Raw genomic sequence first — 15,547 nt, 5'->3', positions numbered from 1 at the left:
TTGGATATAGTGACTCTGATCATGCCGGAGATATGGATGATAGAAAGAGTACTTCAGGTATGGCATTTTACCTCGGAGGAAATTTGATTGCTTGGTATTCAAAGAAACAGAAAGTCGTTGCCCTATCTTCATGTGAAGCAGAGTACATCGCTATAACTGGAGCAGCATGCCAAGGAATATGGCTTGCACGTCTAGTTGCAGAATTGAAGAACACGATAGAGAAGACGGTGAAGTTGATGGTAGACAACAAATCTGCCATAGCCTTAAGTAAGAATCCAGTGCTTCACGGCAGATCAAAGCACATTGAAACAAGGTTCCATTTTATCAGATCATGCCTAGAAGAGAAGAAGGTTAGCTTGCATTATGTTAGTTCTGAATATCAGTTAGCAGATTTTTTCACAAAGTCTTTGGGAAGGATCAAGTTTGTGGAACTTCGTCTTCGACTTGGCATTGTCTCTATCTCGGAGATGCATCATGATTATGGGGGAGATTGTTTGAATAACCACGATGCATCAAAACGTGGCTTGAAGGAGTAGCAGCGTGGAGTAAGCGGAGGAAACATTCTTTTTCCTCATTTGTGGCTTAGAGAAAGTTGCGGGAAAACGTGGGAGCATGGATCCACGTTTTTCCCTCGACAGTTATTTTTTCTTCCCTATAAATGTATGTTGTATTTCAGTTTTAATAGAGAAGTCGTGAGTTCTTTTTTCCCTTGCCTCTTTCTCTCAAAAAAAACCTCTCGCCCTCTTATTCTTCCACCGTAAGAGGGTACTGTCCAACAGATACAGCCCTAGATGAGCTCTGTTGTTGTGGATGTCGACGATCTCCGCAATCCACCCCGCTGCTGTGTTCCTCACCATGGCTTCAGGGAGCCTCCATGGTGCAGAGGACGATCTTCCTGCGCTAGAGCTCCATTCGTTGCCGCGAGCCATGACGAAAAGTCAATCTGGATTAGCGTGGATGGTCGCCAGTCTGCACGAAGCGAGCTAGTATATATACTGGTTATTTTACAGTACCAAACGGGGAATGTTTTCATTGCCGAGCGCTTTCAGAGTTGGCCGCACTCTTGAGCAGTAAAGCACTTGCCAAGCCCAGGCATCGGTTGCAGAAGGCCTTTGTTAAGTTTCCTCGCGGGGTCCAATATTTCCAAAGAACCCGCAACTCAAAGATTGCCGCACGTAAGCAGCTCTTCGAGACCAGAGAGAGAACGTCCGACAGGGAGAGCGGCATGGTGAGAGTCAGACTCCGCGATAGAGGTCGCGGGAAGTAAAAATACGGACAGAGAGAAGGGAAACGGGAGAGCGAGGAAAGGAAATGACGCGTTTGGGAGAAAGAGAGAGAGGGAGAGGGAGAAGCGAGGCATCCGTTGTGTCCGTCGTAAATATGTATAGGTACATATCTACGCATTATAGACAGACAGTTGAGAGATAGAGAGTGAGAGAGAGGGAGAGGGGGGGAAGACGAGAGAGATTCGCCGTGTCTCTCGGAGAGAGAAGAGAGACTGAGAGAGAGCAAGATGGATAGCGTGGGAGAGAGAGCGACAGATGAATAGAGACTGCGATATAGCAAGTGAGAAGGCGAAAAACAAGAAAGAGACGAAGAGAGAGAGGGGGAGAGATAGGTTCGGCGGAAGAACGCTGTACATGGAGAGACATAGAGGGACAGAGAGATCGACTGCACGAGAGGAGGAGAGAGAAAGTGCCGAGAGAAGTAGGGAGGATAGAGCGATGTGGGAGGGATAGGAAGATGGAGATAGCGAGCGACTGACAGACAAAGAGCCGGGAAAAGGAGAACGACAGGGGGTCGAGAATGAAAGGGGGACATTGGGGAAACAGGCCCCAAATGAAAGACAGGGAGAGTGAAAGAGTCAGAGTTTCAAGAAACGGAACAGAAGATAGACGGTGAGGTTGAAACGAAGTGAGAGAAATCGAGAGATAGATGGAGAGGCTCATGAAGAGGCAGAGCGCCAGGGCGGGACAGAGAGATGGAGATCGAGAGAAAGGCGGAGGGAGCCAGAGGAAGAACAGAGAGAAAAGGAGAGATAGATGGAGAGACTGATCTGGGGGTACCGAGATAGACATGAACAGAAAGAGGGAGAACTCCAGAGCGACGAAGGGAGACAGAGCGGATCCCGAGACAAACCAGGAAGCGGTGAAATGAGAGACGGAAGGAGAGAGGGGCGGCGTCGAGTGACTGCCCAGCAGAGAAAGGAAGGAATAGAGGAGGGCGTGTGGAGAGACCAAGAGTTCAAGAGACTGGTCAACACGGATAGAGAAAGGGAACGAAAGCGAGAGAAATAAAAAGCTACAAATATAGGGGCGAAAGAGAGAGAGAGATATTTATCAGACCAGAGGCGGAAGAGAGTGGGAGCGAGAGAGAGAAAGAGAAGTAGGGATGGGGGGGGGATCGACAGAAAGGTTCACAGTTTGATTAAAAGAGGGAGAGAGAGGGGAAACGGAGAGAGAGTCGAGAGCGAGATCTGAGAGAGACACAAGGGTGAGACAGAGGGAAGGATTAGAGAGAGAGAGATGGAGAGGAGAGGAAGACAGAGATAGGGGAGAGAGAGAGATAAAGACAGACACAGAGACAGAGAGAAAGAGAGAGAAAGAGAGAGAGAGAGAGAGAGAGAGAGAGAGAGAGAGAGAGAGAGAGAGAGAGAGAGAGAGAGAGAGAGAGAGAGAGAGAGAGAGAGAGAGAGAGAGAGAGAGAGAGAGAGAGAGAGAGAGAGAGAGAGAGAATGAGAAACAGTACAGTAGAGAGAAAGGAGAGACAGAGAGAGACAGATAGAGGCAGAGAGAATGAGAGTTGCTCCATGAAACCACCAGCATGCGGTGATGGCAACGACAGTGACGGGGACACCGAGGGTTAATGTGGTGGCTGCCACTATTGCGACGAAAGAGTTATACGATTTTCTCCGGTTATAATTATTCATTCTGATTTTTTCATATGACAAATAAATAAAGAATACCGATTTAATCCTCTGCGTGTACAGGCTGCATTCTATTATTACATTCTGCCTTTAAATCATACACTGCGTTGAGCGATGACGTCTTAATTAACTATTATTTATCCTATAATATTGTTTTTCCATTTCTTCATCTGATTAAGTAAACCTCTCAAAAACTAAGCTACTCTATTCAGCCAATATTTCAGTTAATATTTTAGCCTTTTATTTTAGACATCTACCTCATGAGCACGCAAAAAATTAAACAACACTGCTCCTCTCTTTTCCCAAATTCCCGTATTCGTTACTGCTTTCCTCGCATTGGATTATCTTACTAAACAAACAAATCATATTCATGTGTTCTCGAAATCTAACATATATCCAATTAGCATATTTATCTATTTTTGTCCCACATCTAACTTATTGGTCCTAACATACCAATATTCGTCTTCGCCTCAGTTTAATTAGTTGAGTACTTATATAACTCTTTTCTTTACATATATTGACAATATTTTTACATATTGGTCATAAAATACTGATATTTGACGTGCGTGCTCCCTACGGATTTATTCTGTTCGGCGCCGTAGTCGCCTTCATGCCCTCTTACGAGGCTCGAGAGGCCACCGTCGCCATCACCCGCCGACCCCTTCGGACCTCGGAGTTCGCCATGCTCCCTTGAGTCGGGGCGTACAGGTACGTCACGTAGGATGCATCATTTCACATTAGTTACATACCCGTTAGGGTTTTATCCGTCGGACCACGACACCGTCGACGTCTGACATCACTAACTCCGTACCCGAGCATCGACTCTGTAACGCATCCTAGAGCACGCCCTAGAGGACGCCCGACATCAAATTGATGTCAGAGCATCATCTCGGTACCGCACGACCGACGACACCATCGTCGTTCTGCGTCAAATTTGCATCAGAACATCGCCTCGATATCGACGGACGCATTTACACCGCCGCCCTTCTGCATCACCGATGCCATGTAGAGACAAGCTTACTCCCACTACGCATACATTCAAGTGCAGTCACATAGCTATCATAAATTTTATTTGATTTGGGAAGGCTAAATGGCGACGGCATTACAAATACTCATCTGCAATTCACGTCCACCAGCGACACTCCCACAAAGAGATCAACCTGAAATATGTACATGTTAACATCGGATGAGAAAGAATGGCCAACCATTTCCTATTGGCCTGGCAAGTTCCACCGGAAGAGCAATGCTTGGCTGTTCGAATCACACTTTCTCGGGCATCGTATACTAGAAGAGGACAGAGGAGGAGAATAAAGCGATTTGGAATCTCAGGAAATAAGGAAGGACTGATGATAAGAAACTGTCCAAAAAAACCTCTATTCACTATACTTTCAACCAAAGTTTCCAATCTAAAATATCATGGTCTGTGAGCCCTTGAGTAGGCTCACAATTGTAACCAATAGTTTACAAAACATATATTTGTCAATGAGTAATAACTCGTGCGACATTTGTTCTTAACGGCATAACTTATGTTAATGTTTTTGTTACGCGATTTGTGCCCATATAAATACGAAAGAAGGCGCGAGTGAACACCCACGTCCCACTTAACGTTTTCGGTGCTAATAGAGAGGTAGTTTCTTATCTGTTTGTGTTGGTCCCATTTATCACAAAAAGAACATCAGGGGGCCTTCACAACACACGCGCCTTCTTATTTGAGAAGGTCTCCAATACGTATACACCTTTTCGAGAGGTTTCTCCCTACCAACCAACTCTCCCATCCTGAACTGTCTCTCCACGCTCTCTCTGAAACTTCATCTTCAGCCTTTTGTTGGTTCAGTCCCCCATGGCCATATCTCGCTGCCACATATCATTGGTGGGATAGGGTTTCCTCATTTGTGGTGACCACGGATTGCATCATAATCCTTTATCGTAACAAATGAAAGTGTCGCAAAAAACATATACAACGCTCAATTACAGCGTTGAAACTATCGAAAAAGATAAATTCATTATATAGATTCTAGCGCGAAGGCTTCTTGTCGGAATGAATTTTGAGTATACTCCTTGCTGAATTAAACCACTTCAGAAGCCCTAGATTTTTATTTACGTCAAAGATAGACATGCTCTAATAGTGAACGTAAACAAGGCCAAGCTGTTCAAATTTTGTATGGAGCGGATCCGAGTGGGGAGCCTTTGGTGGAGAACTGCTACAAGCTACATCCACACGATCAGAACAAAGATGCAGGAACGCGGTTCCCCCATGCAGTCTTGGATTTGGAGCTACTAGGACTGTCAGCTTTGATGTCACTCCGCCGTAGCATTCGTATCATTCGCAATCCCATCTAAAGTCTACACATTTCTGTGTCGATCAAGACTAAATACATCTAGTATTAGTATTCCCTCAACTTACAACTGAGGTTCTGTAGTTCGCTGGGGAGCATACTTGGCAATGAGTGTTAGAACTTCCTACTCCTGAAGACAGCCAAAGCGATCTGGGATCATGGGCATAAAGCCAGCACTAAATTAAGGGATAGGAGAATATATAGTTTGATCGCCAGCGCAGCTAACCTGGTTCAAGGAGATAAGGTGGTCACTGACTAAGTCAATGAACTACAAGCTGGTTCAAGGACCTAGAAAAAGGTATCAGACTTGTGAGAAAAGAAGATGAGAGAATGGGTATGGTATCTGATGGCACCAAGAGGAAGGTGGAACTGGACTTATGGTTACAAGGGGCTCAGAAGGTTCAGAACTGAAAGACACAAACTCAGATGCAACCACAGCCTTAGCCTCAGGATGGCATGTTCCGCAAGTACTGCAAGAAGCGGAATCATAACATTGACCAATGTTGGAAGCTGCAGAATCGGCCTCCCTGACAGGGTCAGGTAAACACATTCGCGGTTCAGGGAGCCGCCAAGGAGGGTTTTGAACCAGTTGCACGTGAAGAACTCAAAATGATGTCGGGAAATACAGCGGAAGAAATATGTGCCCTCAGGGAAGAAGTTGAAAGGCTCAAGTCATTGGTTGGATCCGCGACATGACTGGATCAGGCAATCATTATATCTCTTCTGTCTTTCATACAGCTGTTCTGAGAATGAGCTGGATCATTGACACCGGCGCAAATGATCATAAGACTCCTGTCCGTTCAAAGTTTTATTCATATTTATGCTGTGACAGTCAAAGAAAAGTCATTACTGCTGGAGAGAAAATTCTCCAAGTAGCAGGCATTGGTACAGTATATATCAAGCAGTTGGGACTCCTGAGAGATGCCCTCCATGTGCCTCTCCTGAAGCCACAATTGGTTTCCATGCAGAGATTTGTTAAAGACATAAATGTTCAACGAATCTGAGATCTTATGGATGTTTTGTGTTTGATAAGGTACTAAACTTGAAGATTGGATCAATTAAAGAGAAGAACGGCCTCCTCCAGCTGGATGATGATATGGAGGAGGTGATGATGGAGACCAGGGAAGAAGCACCTGAGAGCCTGGAGGGGCAGAAGATGATGCATGCGCGACTTGGCCATCCCTCTTTTGATGTTTTCAGGAAAATATTCCCAGTTTCTGTCAAAACATTTGAATTCATCTAAGTTTGTTTGTGACTCATGCCATTTGGGAAGCATAAGAGAGCATCATTTGGGTGTACTTGTGAGAGGAGCGCTTGACCATTCACCTTGATTCACAGCGGCGGGTGGAGGCCATGCATAACTTCATCTATTTCAGGCAAACACTAGATAATTGTTTTAATTGACAGATTTACTAGGAGTATGCGGGTACACTTGTTCAAGAATAAAACAGAAATACCAAATATCATGAAAATCTGTCACATGGTAAAGAACCAGTATGGGGTTGCCATAAAGAAGTTCTTGTCAGATAGTGCTAAAGATTTCTTTAATCTAGGGTTGACAGTCTTTTTCTTAGCAGGGCATAGTTCACGAGTCAATCATACGTGAACACCCCACAGCAAAATGGAGCAGCAGAGAGGACGGTAGGGCATATGGTTGATACACTAATCATTCATGCATGGGCGCCTAAAATCTTACGTGCCGAAGCTCTCATCTCAGCTGCTTATCAAATCAACAGACTCCCGTCAAGAAAACTGGCTTACCAAAGTCCAACGAAGTTAATGTCTTCTTTTCCACCCTGACAGGAGAGACATGGGATTGGATTACCTATGGGGATACTTGGATGTGCAGCATTTGCCCATGTTATTAAACTCAATCCGAGAGCAGAAAAATGTGTTTTTGTGGGTTACTCCTCAACTCAAAAAGGTGCTATCTGTCAGGCCAGCAGAGAATCATAGTTTTTGCTGATGTGATCTTAAATGAACTTTTGGTGAAGCAGCAGAGACCGTATCTACCAGAGGGGACTGCCAATAGGAAGGGCGCAACAATAAATCCGATGGTAGTGAGCAGACAAGGGGTTCTGACGACCAGGAGTCCCAACCTGATGAACCTGAACAACAGTGATCTCCTGAAACCAATTTGATAAGGCAATTCAGGAGCTGAGTGGACAATTATCAAACCAATTTGACATCAAGTCCTTGGGGCCCTTGAGGTATTTCTTGGGAAATTAAGTGGCCTAGTCGGGAGAGGGCATATTCATTTCCCAGCAGAATTATATATTGGATTTCCTAAAGGAGACTGGGATGTCAGAATCCAAACCATGTAGCACCCAACTTCATTCAAACACGAACCTTGGTGCATACGAAGATGACAGCCCAGTCGGTAAAGAACAGTACCAAAGATTAGTGGGTAGATTTATCTACCCGGGTCACACGAGACATATATATTCTTCTCTGTTGGAGTATTGAGTCAATTCATGTATGACCAGGAGGAACAGACTGGCAAGTTGCTCTCGGAGTTTTATCCTATCTGGAAGAGACAGCGACTCATGGACTATTATTCAGAGGGGATGGTGATTATTTTGCACAAATCTACACTGATGCTGACTATGGACGGTCGGTACTAGACGTGATATCAACATCAGGGTACTATTCTTTCATTGGCAAGAACTTAATTGCATGGAGGAGAAAGAAGCAAGATGTTGTGGTTAGATCCACCGCCGAAGCAGAGTTCAGGTCAGTTGCTAAAGGAATTAGTGAAGCCTTCGGGATTTGGGGAATTCTTTAAGATTCGGGTTTCTCTCAAGTCACCCCAACCATCATGCATTGTGACAGTAAGTCAGCTAATCCTGTCCAACATGACAGGACAAGGCACGTGAGATATATAGACAATCAGAACAAAAATTGACTCCGGTGTTGTTTAGATGAAGTATGTTCAATCCTCCGAGCAACAAGCCAATATTTTGACTGAAGGATTTCCAAGAAGCAACTTCCAGTGAATGATCTCCAAGGTGGGCCTTCATAGCATCTAGGCACCAGCTTGAGGGGGGGTGCAGCGGAAGCCCCATTCTTTTTGTTTCTATTTTATTTTTCTCTGTTATATCTTTATGTTGTAAAAGTGGGCCTCATACATAAGAGGCCCGCTTATCCGCTGACCCACGCACCATTTAAGTCACCCATGTGGGCCGAGCCCATTCTTGTATTTTCACTGGTTTTAAACCAGTGAAACCCGCACACTCAATACAGCAAAATGTTCTTTTCTCTCTTACCTTCTGACCACTGAAGATGCTTGTTGACAATGGCCTTTTAACGCAGAGATGTTTATATGTTTCAATCAAGGTTCCTTCCATATACTTTATTATTTTCCGCATTGAATTTTCTCAATTAAGGGGACACGATAGTCGCCTGCAGCTGCTTTGCAGTTATATATATGTGTCCCTGGAATTCATTACGAGGTGAAACCGTAAAAAGGAACTATATGCGGGGCTCTTTTCCTTTAGTTTACTTCCTGCTAGTTACATATGAAGCTTAAACAAGTTCGAATCTCTATACTTAAATTGAGTCTTAGAAAAGATTCTTAATTCTCTTCGTAATTTGTTCCCTTCGACGTATACCACATCTCCAGAAATATTACAAACTCCTTTGCATCTGTGTTTCAACTTTTGCTTCAGGTTTTACTGGCAACGGGCGGAGGCCATTTGGTTTATCTAGAGATTGGGGATGGAAAGTTGAGAGAAGTGAAACATATCCAGCTGGAATATGATGTTTCATGTCTTGACATCAACCCAATAGATGAGAACTCCAACTACAGCTCCCTGGCTGCTGTGGGGATGTGGACAGACATCAGTGTAAGGGTGTTCTCTCTCCCTGCTTTGGATCTCATCACAAAGGAACATCTGGGTGGAGAGATAATCCCGCGGTCTGTTCTCCTGTGTAAACTTGAAGGGGTGAGCTCTCAACCCACATCAGCTTTTCTCTCGTCTGCATGCTTAATCAAAACTTTCTTTTTGGATCACTTCTCAGGTTCCTTATCTGCTATGCGCGCTGGGAGACGGCCATCTTTTCAACTTTCTACTCAATGCAAGCACAGGAGAGCTGAGCGACCGGAAGAAGGTTTCCTTGGGCACTCAACCTATCACCCTCCGCACTTTCGCGTCGAAGGGCGCAACCCATGTCTTTGCGGCATCAGATCGGCCCACCGTCATCTACAGCAGCAACAAGAAGCTGCTATATAGCAACGTCAATCTTAAGGAAGTCAGCCATATGTGCCCCTTCAACTCCGCGGCCTTTCCGGACAGGTTTGCCTCCTTTCCCCTCCTGTATAATCTTTTTTAGATAATCCCTGCTTTTGTTGGAAGCCCTTGCTATGACCCATAGTAGCGCAGTAGTCCTTTTCAAGATGTTTGCTTTCTCAGGGGGAAGAAAGATTTGTGAAATAGCCTGTTTTTTTTTTTGACGTGGGGGATTGATATTTGTCGCAGCCTTGCCATTGCTAAAGAAGGGGAGCTCTCCATCGGCACCATCGATGACATTCAGAAGCTCCACATCAGGTCAATCCCCCTGGGTGAGCATGCCCGCCGGATTTGCCACCAGGAGCAGTCACGGACGTTTGCGATATGTAGCGTGAAGCAGATCCAGACAAGCACCGACGACACAGAGATGAACTTTGTGCGGCTTCTGGATGACCAGACATTTGACTTCATCTCCACCTATGCGCTCGACAGCTATGAATATGGCTGCTCCATCCTCAGCTGCTCTTTTGCAGACGACAATAACACCTACTACTGTGTTGGTACGGCTTATGTTCTCCCTGAGGAGCCCGAGCCGAACAAGGTGCGCCCCTACTCTCGAGCATACCTGCTTACAGACCTGCATCCATGCATGTATGCATACATAAACACATGCACACATCCAGACTTGCACGCATAAATACATAAACACTTACCTACTTACATGCATGGACATATGCATTAGTACATAAATTGATACCTACACACATACATGCCTGCATTTATACATGAATGTGCGAGTACATAACCTGCACACATGCATACTTAAACACAAACATACATACGGGCATGCATGCAGACACAAATACGTACGTACATACCTGCTCGGATGCATACATAAATACTTACAAACGTACATTCCTGCATGCACAAACTATATCTTTTTTGAATGTTGCATGCATAAACTAATACTCACATATATGCATTCGTAGGAGCAGCCACATATAGATGCACATACATAGATATCTATCTATGTGCAGACATGTGTACGTTCATACATATCTATGTATGTGCATTCATACATACATGCATACATCCTCAGATGCTCTGGTTTTGTAGGGGAGGATACTGGTGTTTGCCGTGGAGGAAGGGAAGTTGCAACTAATCGCTGAGAAGGAGACAAAGGGGGCGGTGTTCTCTCTCAATGCCTTCAACGGGAAGCTGCTGGCGGCCATAAGCCAGAAGATTCAGCTTTACAGGTGGGTGCTCCGCGAGGATGGCTCCCGCGAGCTGCAGTCAGAGTGTGGGCACCACGGCCACATTCTTGCCCTTTTTGTCCAGACCCGCGGGGATTTTATCATTGTCGGCGATCTCATGAAGTCCATCTCCCTCCTCCTTTACAAGGTAATGCATCCAACCAGGCCTGCAACCATGGTTTCTTTTCTTTCAGAGTGCATGTTTTCTTCTAAAGATGAGTTTTCTTCGCTTCTTTTCTTCCATAACTTGTTATATTTTTTCATCAAAAAAGAAGCTTTCATCGCATCTTTTCTTTCAGAATGTTATTATCACCAGTTACGCATCTCATCCAAAGATAACCTTTCATATTGTAACTTGTCGTTTCTGATCCAACTGTAACTCAAAATAGCTCTCATCCTTTCTTGTCTGGGAACGTTTCTTCGAAAAATTTTATTATTCTAAAAACGCGCGTTCACATCCTGTCATATTTTTTTCTTTTTTTATTGTATCTTCTTTTCATGACTTCTTTTTTTTAGAGAATGTTATCTATCTATCTCTCTATCATCTGTCACCAATAGAGAAACTCGCATCTGAGTTTCAGCATGAGGAGGGGGCAATTGAGGAGCGGGCGCGGGACTACAACGCAAACTGGATGACAGCGGCGGAGATTCTTGATGATGACGTGTACTTGGGGGCGGAGAACAGCTTCAACCTGTTCACGGTGAGGAGAAACAGCGAGGCGGCAACGGACGAGGAGCGGGGGCACTTGGACGTGGTGGGTGAGTTCCACCTTGGCGAGTTCGTGAACAGGTTCCGGGCCGGGTCGCTGGTGATGCGGCTGCCGGACTCAGAGGCAGCCCAGATCCAAACTGTGATCTTCGGAAGCATCAATGGCGTGATCGGAGTGGTAGCCTCGCTGCCGCAGGAGCAGTACGCATTCCTGGAGAAGCTTCAGGGGTGTCTGGCAAAGGTGATCAAAGGCGTGGGGGGGCTCAGCCATGAGCAGTGGCGCTCGTTCAACAATGAGAAGAGGACTGCCGAGGCCCGGAACTTCCTCGACGGCGACCTCATCGAGTCGTTCCTCGACCTCTCCCGGGCCCGCATGCTCGACGTCTCGACTGCCATGGGTGTCTCTGTTGAGGACCTCTGTAAGCGCGTCGAGGAGCTCACCAGGCTCCACTAGTCTCTCTATCTTTATCTTTCTACAACCCCCCCTCTCATCTGCTTGTTGGTTATCAAGTGGCCTTGTTTTTTACCCTTCTTGGAGGCTGTCTTGTCCGAGATGCTGTGATCGTTTCTCAGGATACTCTTGGAGTTTAAAACTTACTGTCTGTCTGACCGGCTTCTTGGGTGTCTTTGGTTGCTCTTTGAGCCTTTTTCTCTCTGTATCTCGCTCCATGTTTGAGGGTAATGTCGAGCCATGCCCATGGGCTTCTCTTTCATTTAGGGAAGGTACTTTCGTGCAACCGCTGGTGCAAATTTGGTGTGATGTGCGGTGCGGTTTGAATTTGAACGGCACATCGCTTACCTGTCATAATAATTGCACAGAGGCCCGTGCGATGCGAAAGTGCCCGCTCTCTATCGCTCCTCTGTCGCCTGCTCCCTCTCTCTTTCACATTCTATGGTGCTTCTCTTTGTACCTCTTTCTCTCTCTATCCCTCTCTATCCCTCTCACTTCTGTCACTCTTCTCTTTCTTTCTCTCTAACTCTTTTTCGCTCTGGTGCTCTTCTCTCTCTCTCTCTCTCCCTCTTTTTCATTAAAAATAAAAAAACTCAAAGAGTGATCAAACGGTTGATCTAAGCACTATAAGGCCTTAGAAAGGGGTTTCTGAGGCAGAAATATGATATGAATTTGGGGATTTTTTATATGAAATACCACAAACAGTGGGCGAAGATTCTCTAGCTATATCAATGCACAAAAAATTAATTATGAGCCACACCTATGAAAAAAGTAAATTTATTTACGCATAAATACCATATTAAGTGCTTTTAATGGAAAAACATCCAAACACAGATGAAACAGATTATATTAGCAAAAAAAAACCTTGGAAGGGGTTTTTGAGGCATCAACATGATATAATTGATTCTTTTTCAAGGAAATGGCCCTTACCATTCTCTATCTTTACACTATAAATCAATCAAACAGGTTCTTTTAGCTAAATCAAAGCATACAAAGTGAGTTTCGAGGAAGAACTTTAACTTTTGTAAATTTATTTATATATAAATACTGTTTCATACATTTTTATATGAACACACTCAAACAGTCACCAAACCAGCGATATTAGCCATATAAAGCCTTGGAAAAGGTGTTTAAAAGCAAAAATATGATATAGCCGATAATAGGTTTTGACAGTTTATTCGTTAAACGCCCTATAGAATGTTCAACTCCTGTTAGCTATATCATATGGTTGGCTTTTGCTATCCACGGCTTTAGAAAGGGTCAAGGAAATGACCTTTGATATTTTCTCTATTGAAATGCCTGAAACAATAAGTGATTCCTATTAGTTACATAGGGGCAAATACAGCGAGCTATGCTGTAAGCTATTAAATTTAGTAATGCAAAATTATTAATTTAAAAATGATGTCATTTAGTGATTTTATGTGAAAACAGTTAAACTGTGTTCGAGCAAATGGCTTTCAGTATTTGGGTTTTCTCAAATGCAGTAAACTGTGTCCTAAACAATTTTATTCACTAAACCAAACAGTTGATATTTGCAATATAAGGCTTTAGAAAGAGAGATGGTCCCTTTGTTGTAATTAAATCTTTTGATAATGGCTCGATATTACTGCATAATACCTAGACAGTTTCTTCATTTAAAGTGAATGTACAAAGGGCAAAACCAAACCTAGAGCAAGTAAAAACACCTCAGTTCAATTTTGGAGGAACCTGGCTCATTCCCATCTAAAATTCCATCTCATAGTTCATTTTTTTTTGTTTGCTTTGTTTTTCTTGGTTCCAGAATAAAGTCCAAGAATAGGAGATCATCTTACCATGTATCAAAAATCCATGCTACACATCTGCCTTCAACCCATGGTTTGCTAGTTTTCTTTTGAATTAGGGGTAATGCATACTTTTAGTGGGGGATTGCAAGCACTTTAAATAAAAATTTCATATCATTTTACTTATTTTCATACAAATCTTCACACTTTCCCTCGACATGCTGAAGCATAATTGTGTTCACTTTCACTTGTATATCCTTGGTTATGTGGGGATCTATGTGAATTTTAATGTTATTTCTCATCAGAAAACCCACAGCTGATATTGGTAAGAGAATTTCCAAAGCCCTCTTAGAACCCTAACTTCATACCTTTCTTCATGTCACTTGGGAGTTCGTTGCTTCCTTGTCAAATTTTCACTTCTAGTTATCTTCATCCTAGCTCCTCCTCAATTAACCCTTAGGTATATAGTGTAAGCCCCTGTGAACTTCATACAGAGCTGACTTTCTCAGTCAACCAACCTTAGTCTAGATGGAAGAGTCCAATACCTGAGTCCTAGTGTCCCATCCATTAACCTTACCCATAAATTCTCATCTTCAAGTTCCCCTACATTCTTACAAAACATCTCACATAATCATGGACATTCGCTTTTCAAGTCTGTCTACTTTACTAATTTTGAAAATGATATCATAACGATATCCACTTTTATTTTCAATATTTATTCCAACCTTTGTTCTTTATACTGTCATTCTCTATCCAGTCCTCCCAATTGCCCCATATATTCCTCCGTGAACTATGATAGTCAAATCCTTTTGATGTAAGAAGTAAGTGATTTCATTATTCATGGAGGGAGATATTTGGATTACTCCTCTGTACCAAAGGGTCGAATTGGCAGTCACTAATCCTTTTCTCTTCTTCTATTTTATTAATTTATCTCATAATCCCCATTTTTCTATATAACCCAGTTGTGTTAAAAAAAATAAAATAAACAAATTAAAAAAAGAAAAAAAACAAAACAAAAAGGTATATCAACAGGTTGAGTTTATTCTCATTACCATCTCCTTCATTTCTTAGCGAGATGGTGTTGATCAGTACCCTCTTGATCAGAAGTTGGAGATGACACGTATGAAAGAGGAGAATCCAAGGGAGGACTCTCTTCCTAATTTTATTTCCAAAAGTAGTGGAGAGTGTTTTCCCAAAGCAGCTTGGCTACGTCACTTATTACAGAATTTCCCTTGAATTTATTCAAGCCACATATACCTCAGTCAACTGCATTTAGCCTTCTTCTCGATAAGCCTTAGCCACCAAATTAAATTGGTTCACACTAGTTGGCATTCATCATTCCTAAAGGAGAAGGGAAATGCTACCTCTCCAACTAAGGGTAAATTGATTGTAGAATATAAAGATGGAGTCATGATAAGGGCATGAGTAATCTGAAGGATGTGGAGAGATAGTGACAGTGATTGGATGTGGAGAGACGACAGGAAGTACATAATAATGGTGGAGATGGAATCATGGTTGTGGAGCGAAACCTCTAATAGTTAAGGGAGCTAACAGACTGGGCTTGACTCATGGGCTAAAAAGGATATTTATGGCCATAAAATGCACAACTCATCTGTCTGGGAAGAATACCACTTGATTATTCATGCCAAAAAACACATGAACGCCATTGTTAAGCACTAGAAATGATCTAAGTGTGGACTAGTTGATGGTGCTTCACTTGTCATCCTGCTTGATGGAAAACCTAAAAGAGAAAAATAAAGCATCAAGAAAAACAGATGGCCACCGTGGCCTTAGTTCAAGTAAAAACAAGCAAAATTAAAATGTCTTTGAACAAAATTAAGCTAAGAAAAGGAGATGGTGGAAGACTGAGGAAATGGTGGTAA

General features: G+C 43.4%; 1 protein-coding gene across 1 annotated transcript; it reads left to right on the top strand.

Annotated features, from left to right (window-relative positions):
• The first annotated feature begins 810 nt into the window (after positions 1-810).
• Positions 811-12,068, top strand: LOC144704976 (DNA damage-binding protein 1a-like). The gene is made up of 10 exons (XM_078577555.1): positions 811-967; positions 1,050-1,228; positions 6,296-6,475; positions 7,749-7,832; positions 7,928-7,995; positions 8,885-9,206; positions 9,283-9,557; positions 9,741-10,092; positions 10,608-10,892; positions 11,326-12,068. Exons 1-10 carry the CDS (start codon positions 811-813, stop codon positions 11,905-11,907), a joined length of 2,484 nt encoding a protein of 827 aa, XP_078433681.1. The 3' UTR covers positions 11,908-12,068.
• Positions 12,069-15,547: the final 3,479 nt, after the last annotated feature.

Source organism: Wolffia australiana, chromosome 6 (genome assembly GCF_029677425.1).
Source record: "Wolffia australiana isolate 7733 chromosome 6, ASM2967742v1".
Classification (NCBI taxonomy): domain Eukaryota; kingdom Viridiplantae; phylum Streptophyta; class Magnoliopsida; order Alismatales; family Araceae; genus Wolffia; species Wolffia australiana.
The sequence above is the reverse complement of the archived record's forward strand: the minus strand, read 5'-3'. Positions and strand labels throughout refer to the sequence as shown.

Excerpts from the sequence above, each read along its gene's own strand:
- LOC144704976 (XM_078577555.1), top strand. The coding sequence starts at position 811 with ATGTCGACGATCTCCGCAATCCACCCCGCTGCTGTGTTCCTCACCATG. Across the intron at positions 968-1,049 it reads ATTAGCGTGGATGGTCGCCA|AGTTGGCCGCACTCTTGAGC; the intron begins GTCTGCACGAAG and ends GAGCGCTTTCAG. Across the intron at positions 9,207-9,282 it reads TCCTGTGTAAACTTGAAGGG|GTTCCTTATCTGCTATGCGC; the intron begins GTGAGCTCTCAA and ends ATCACTTCTCAG.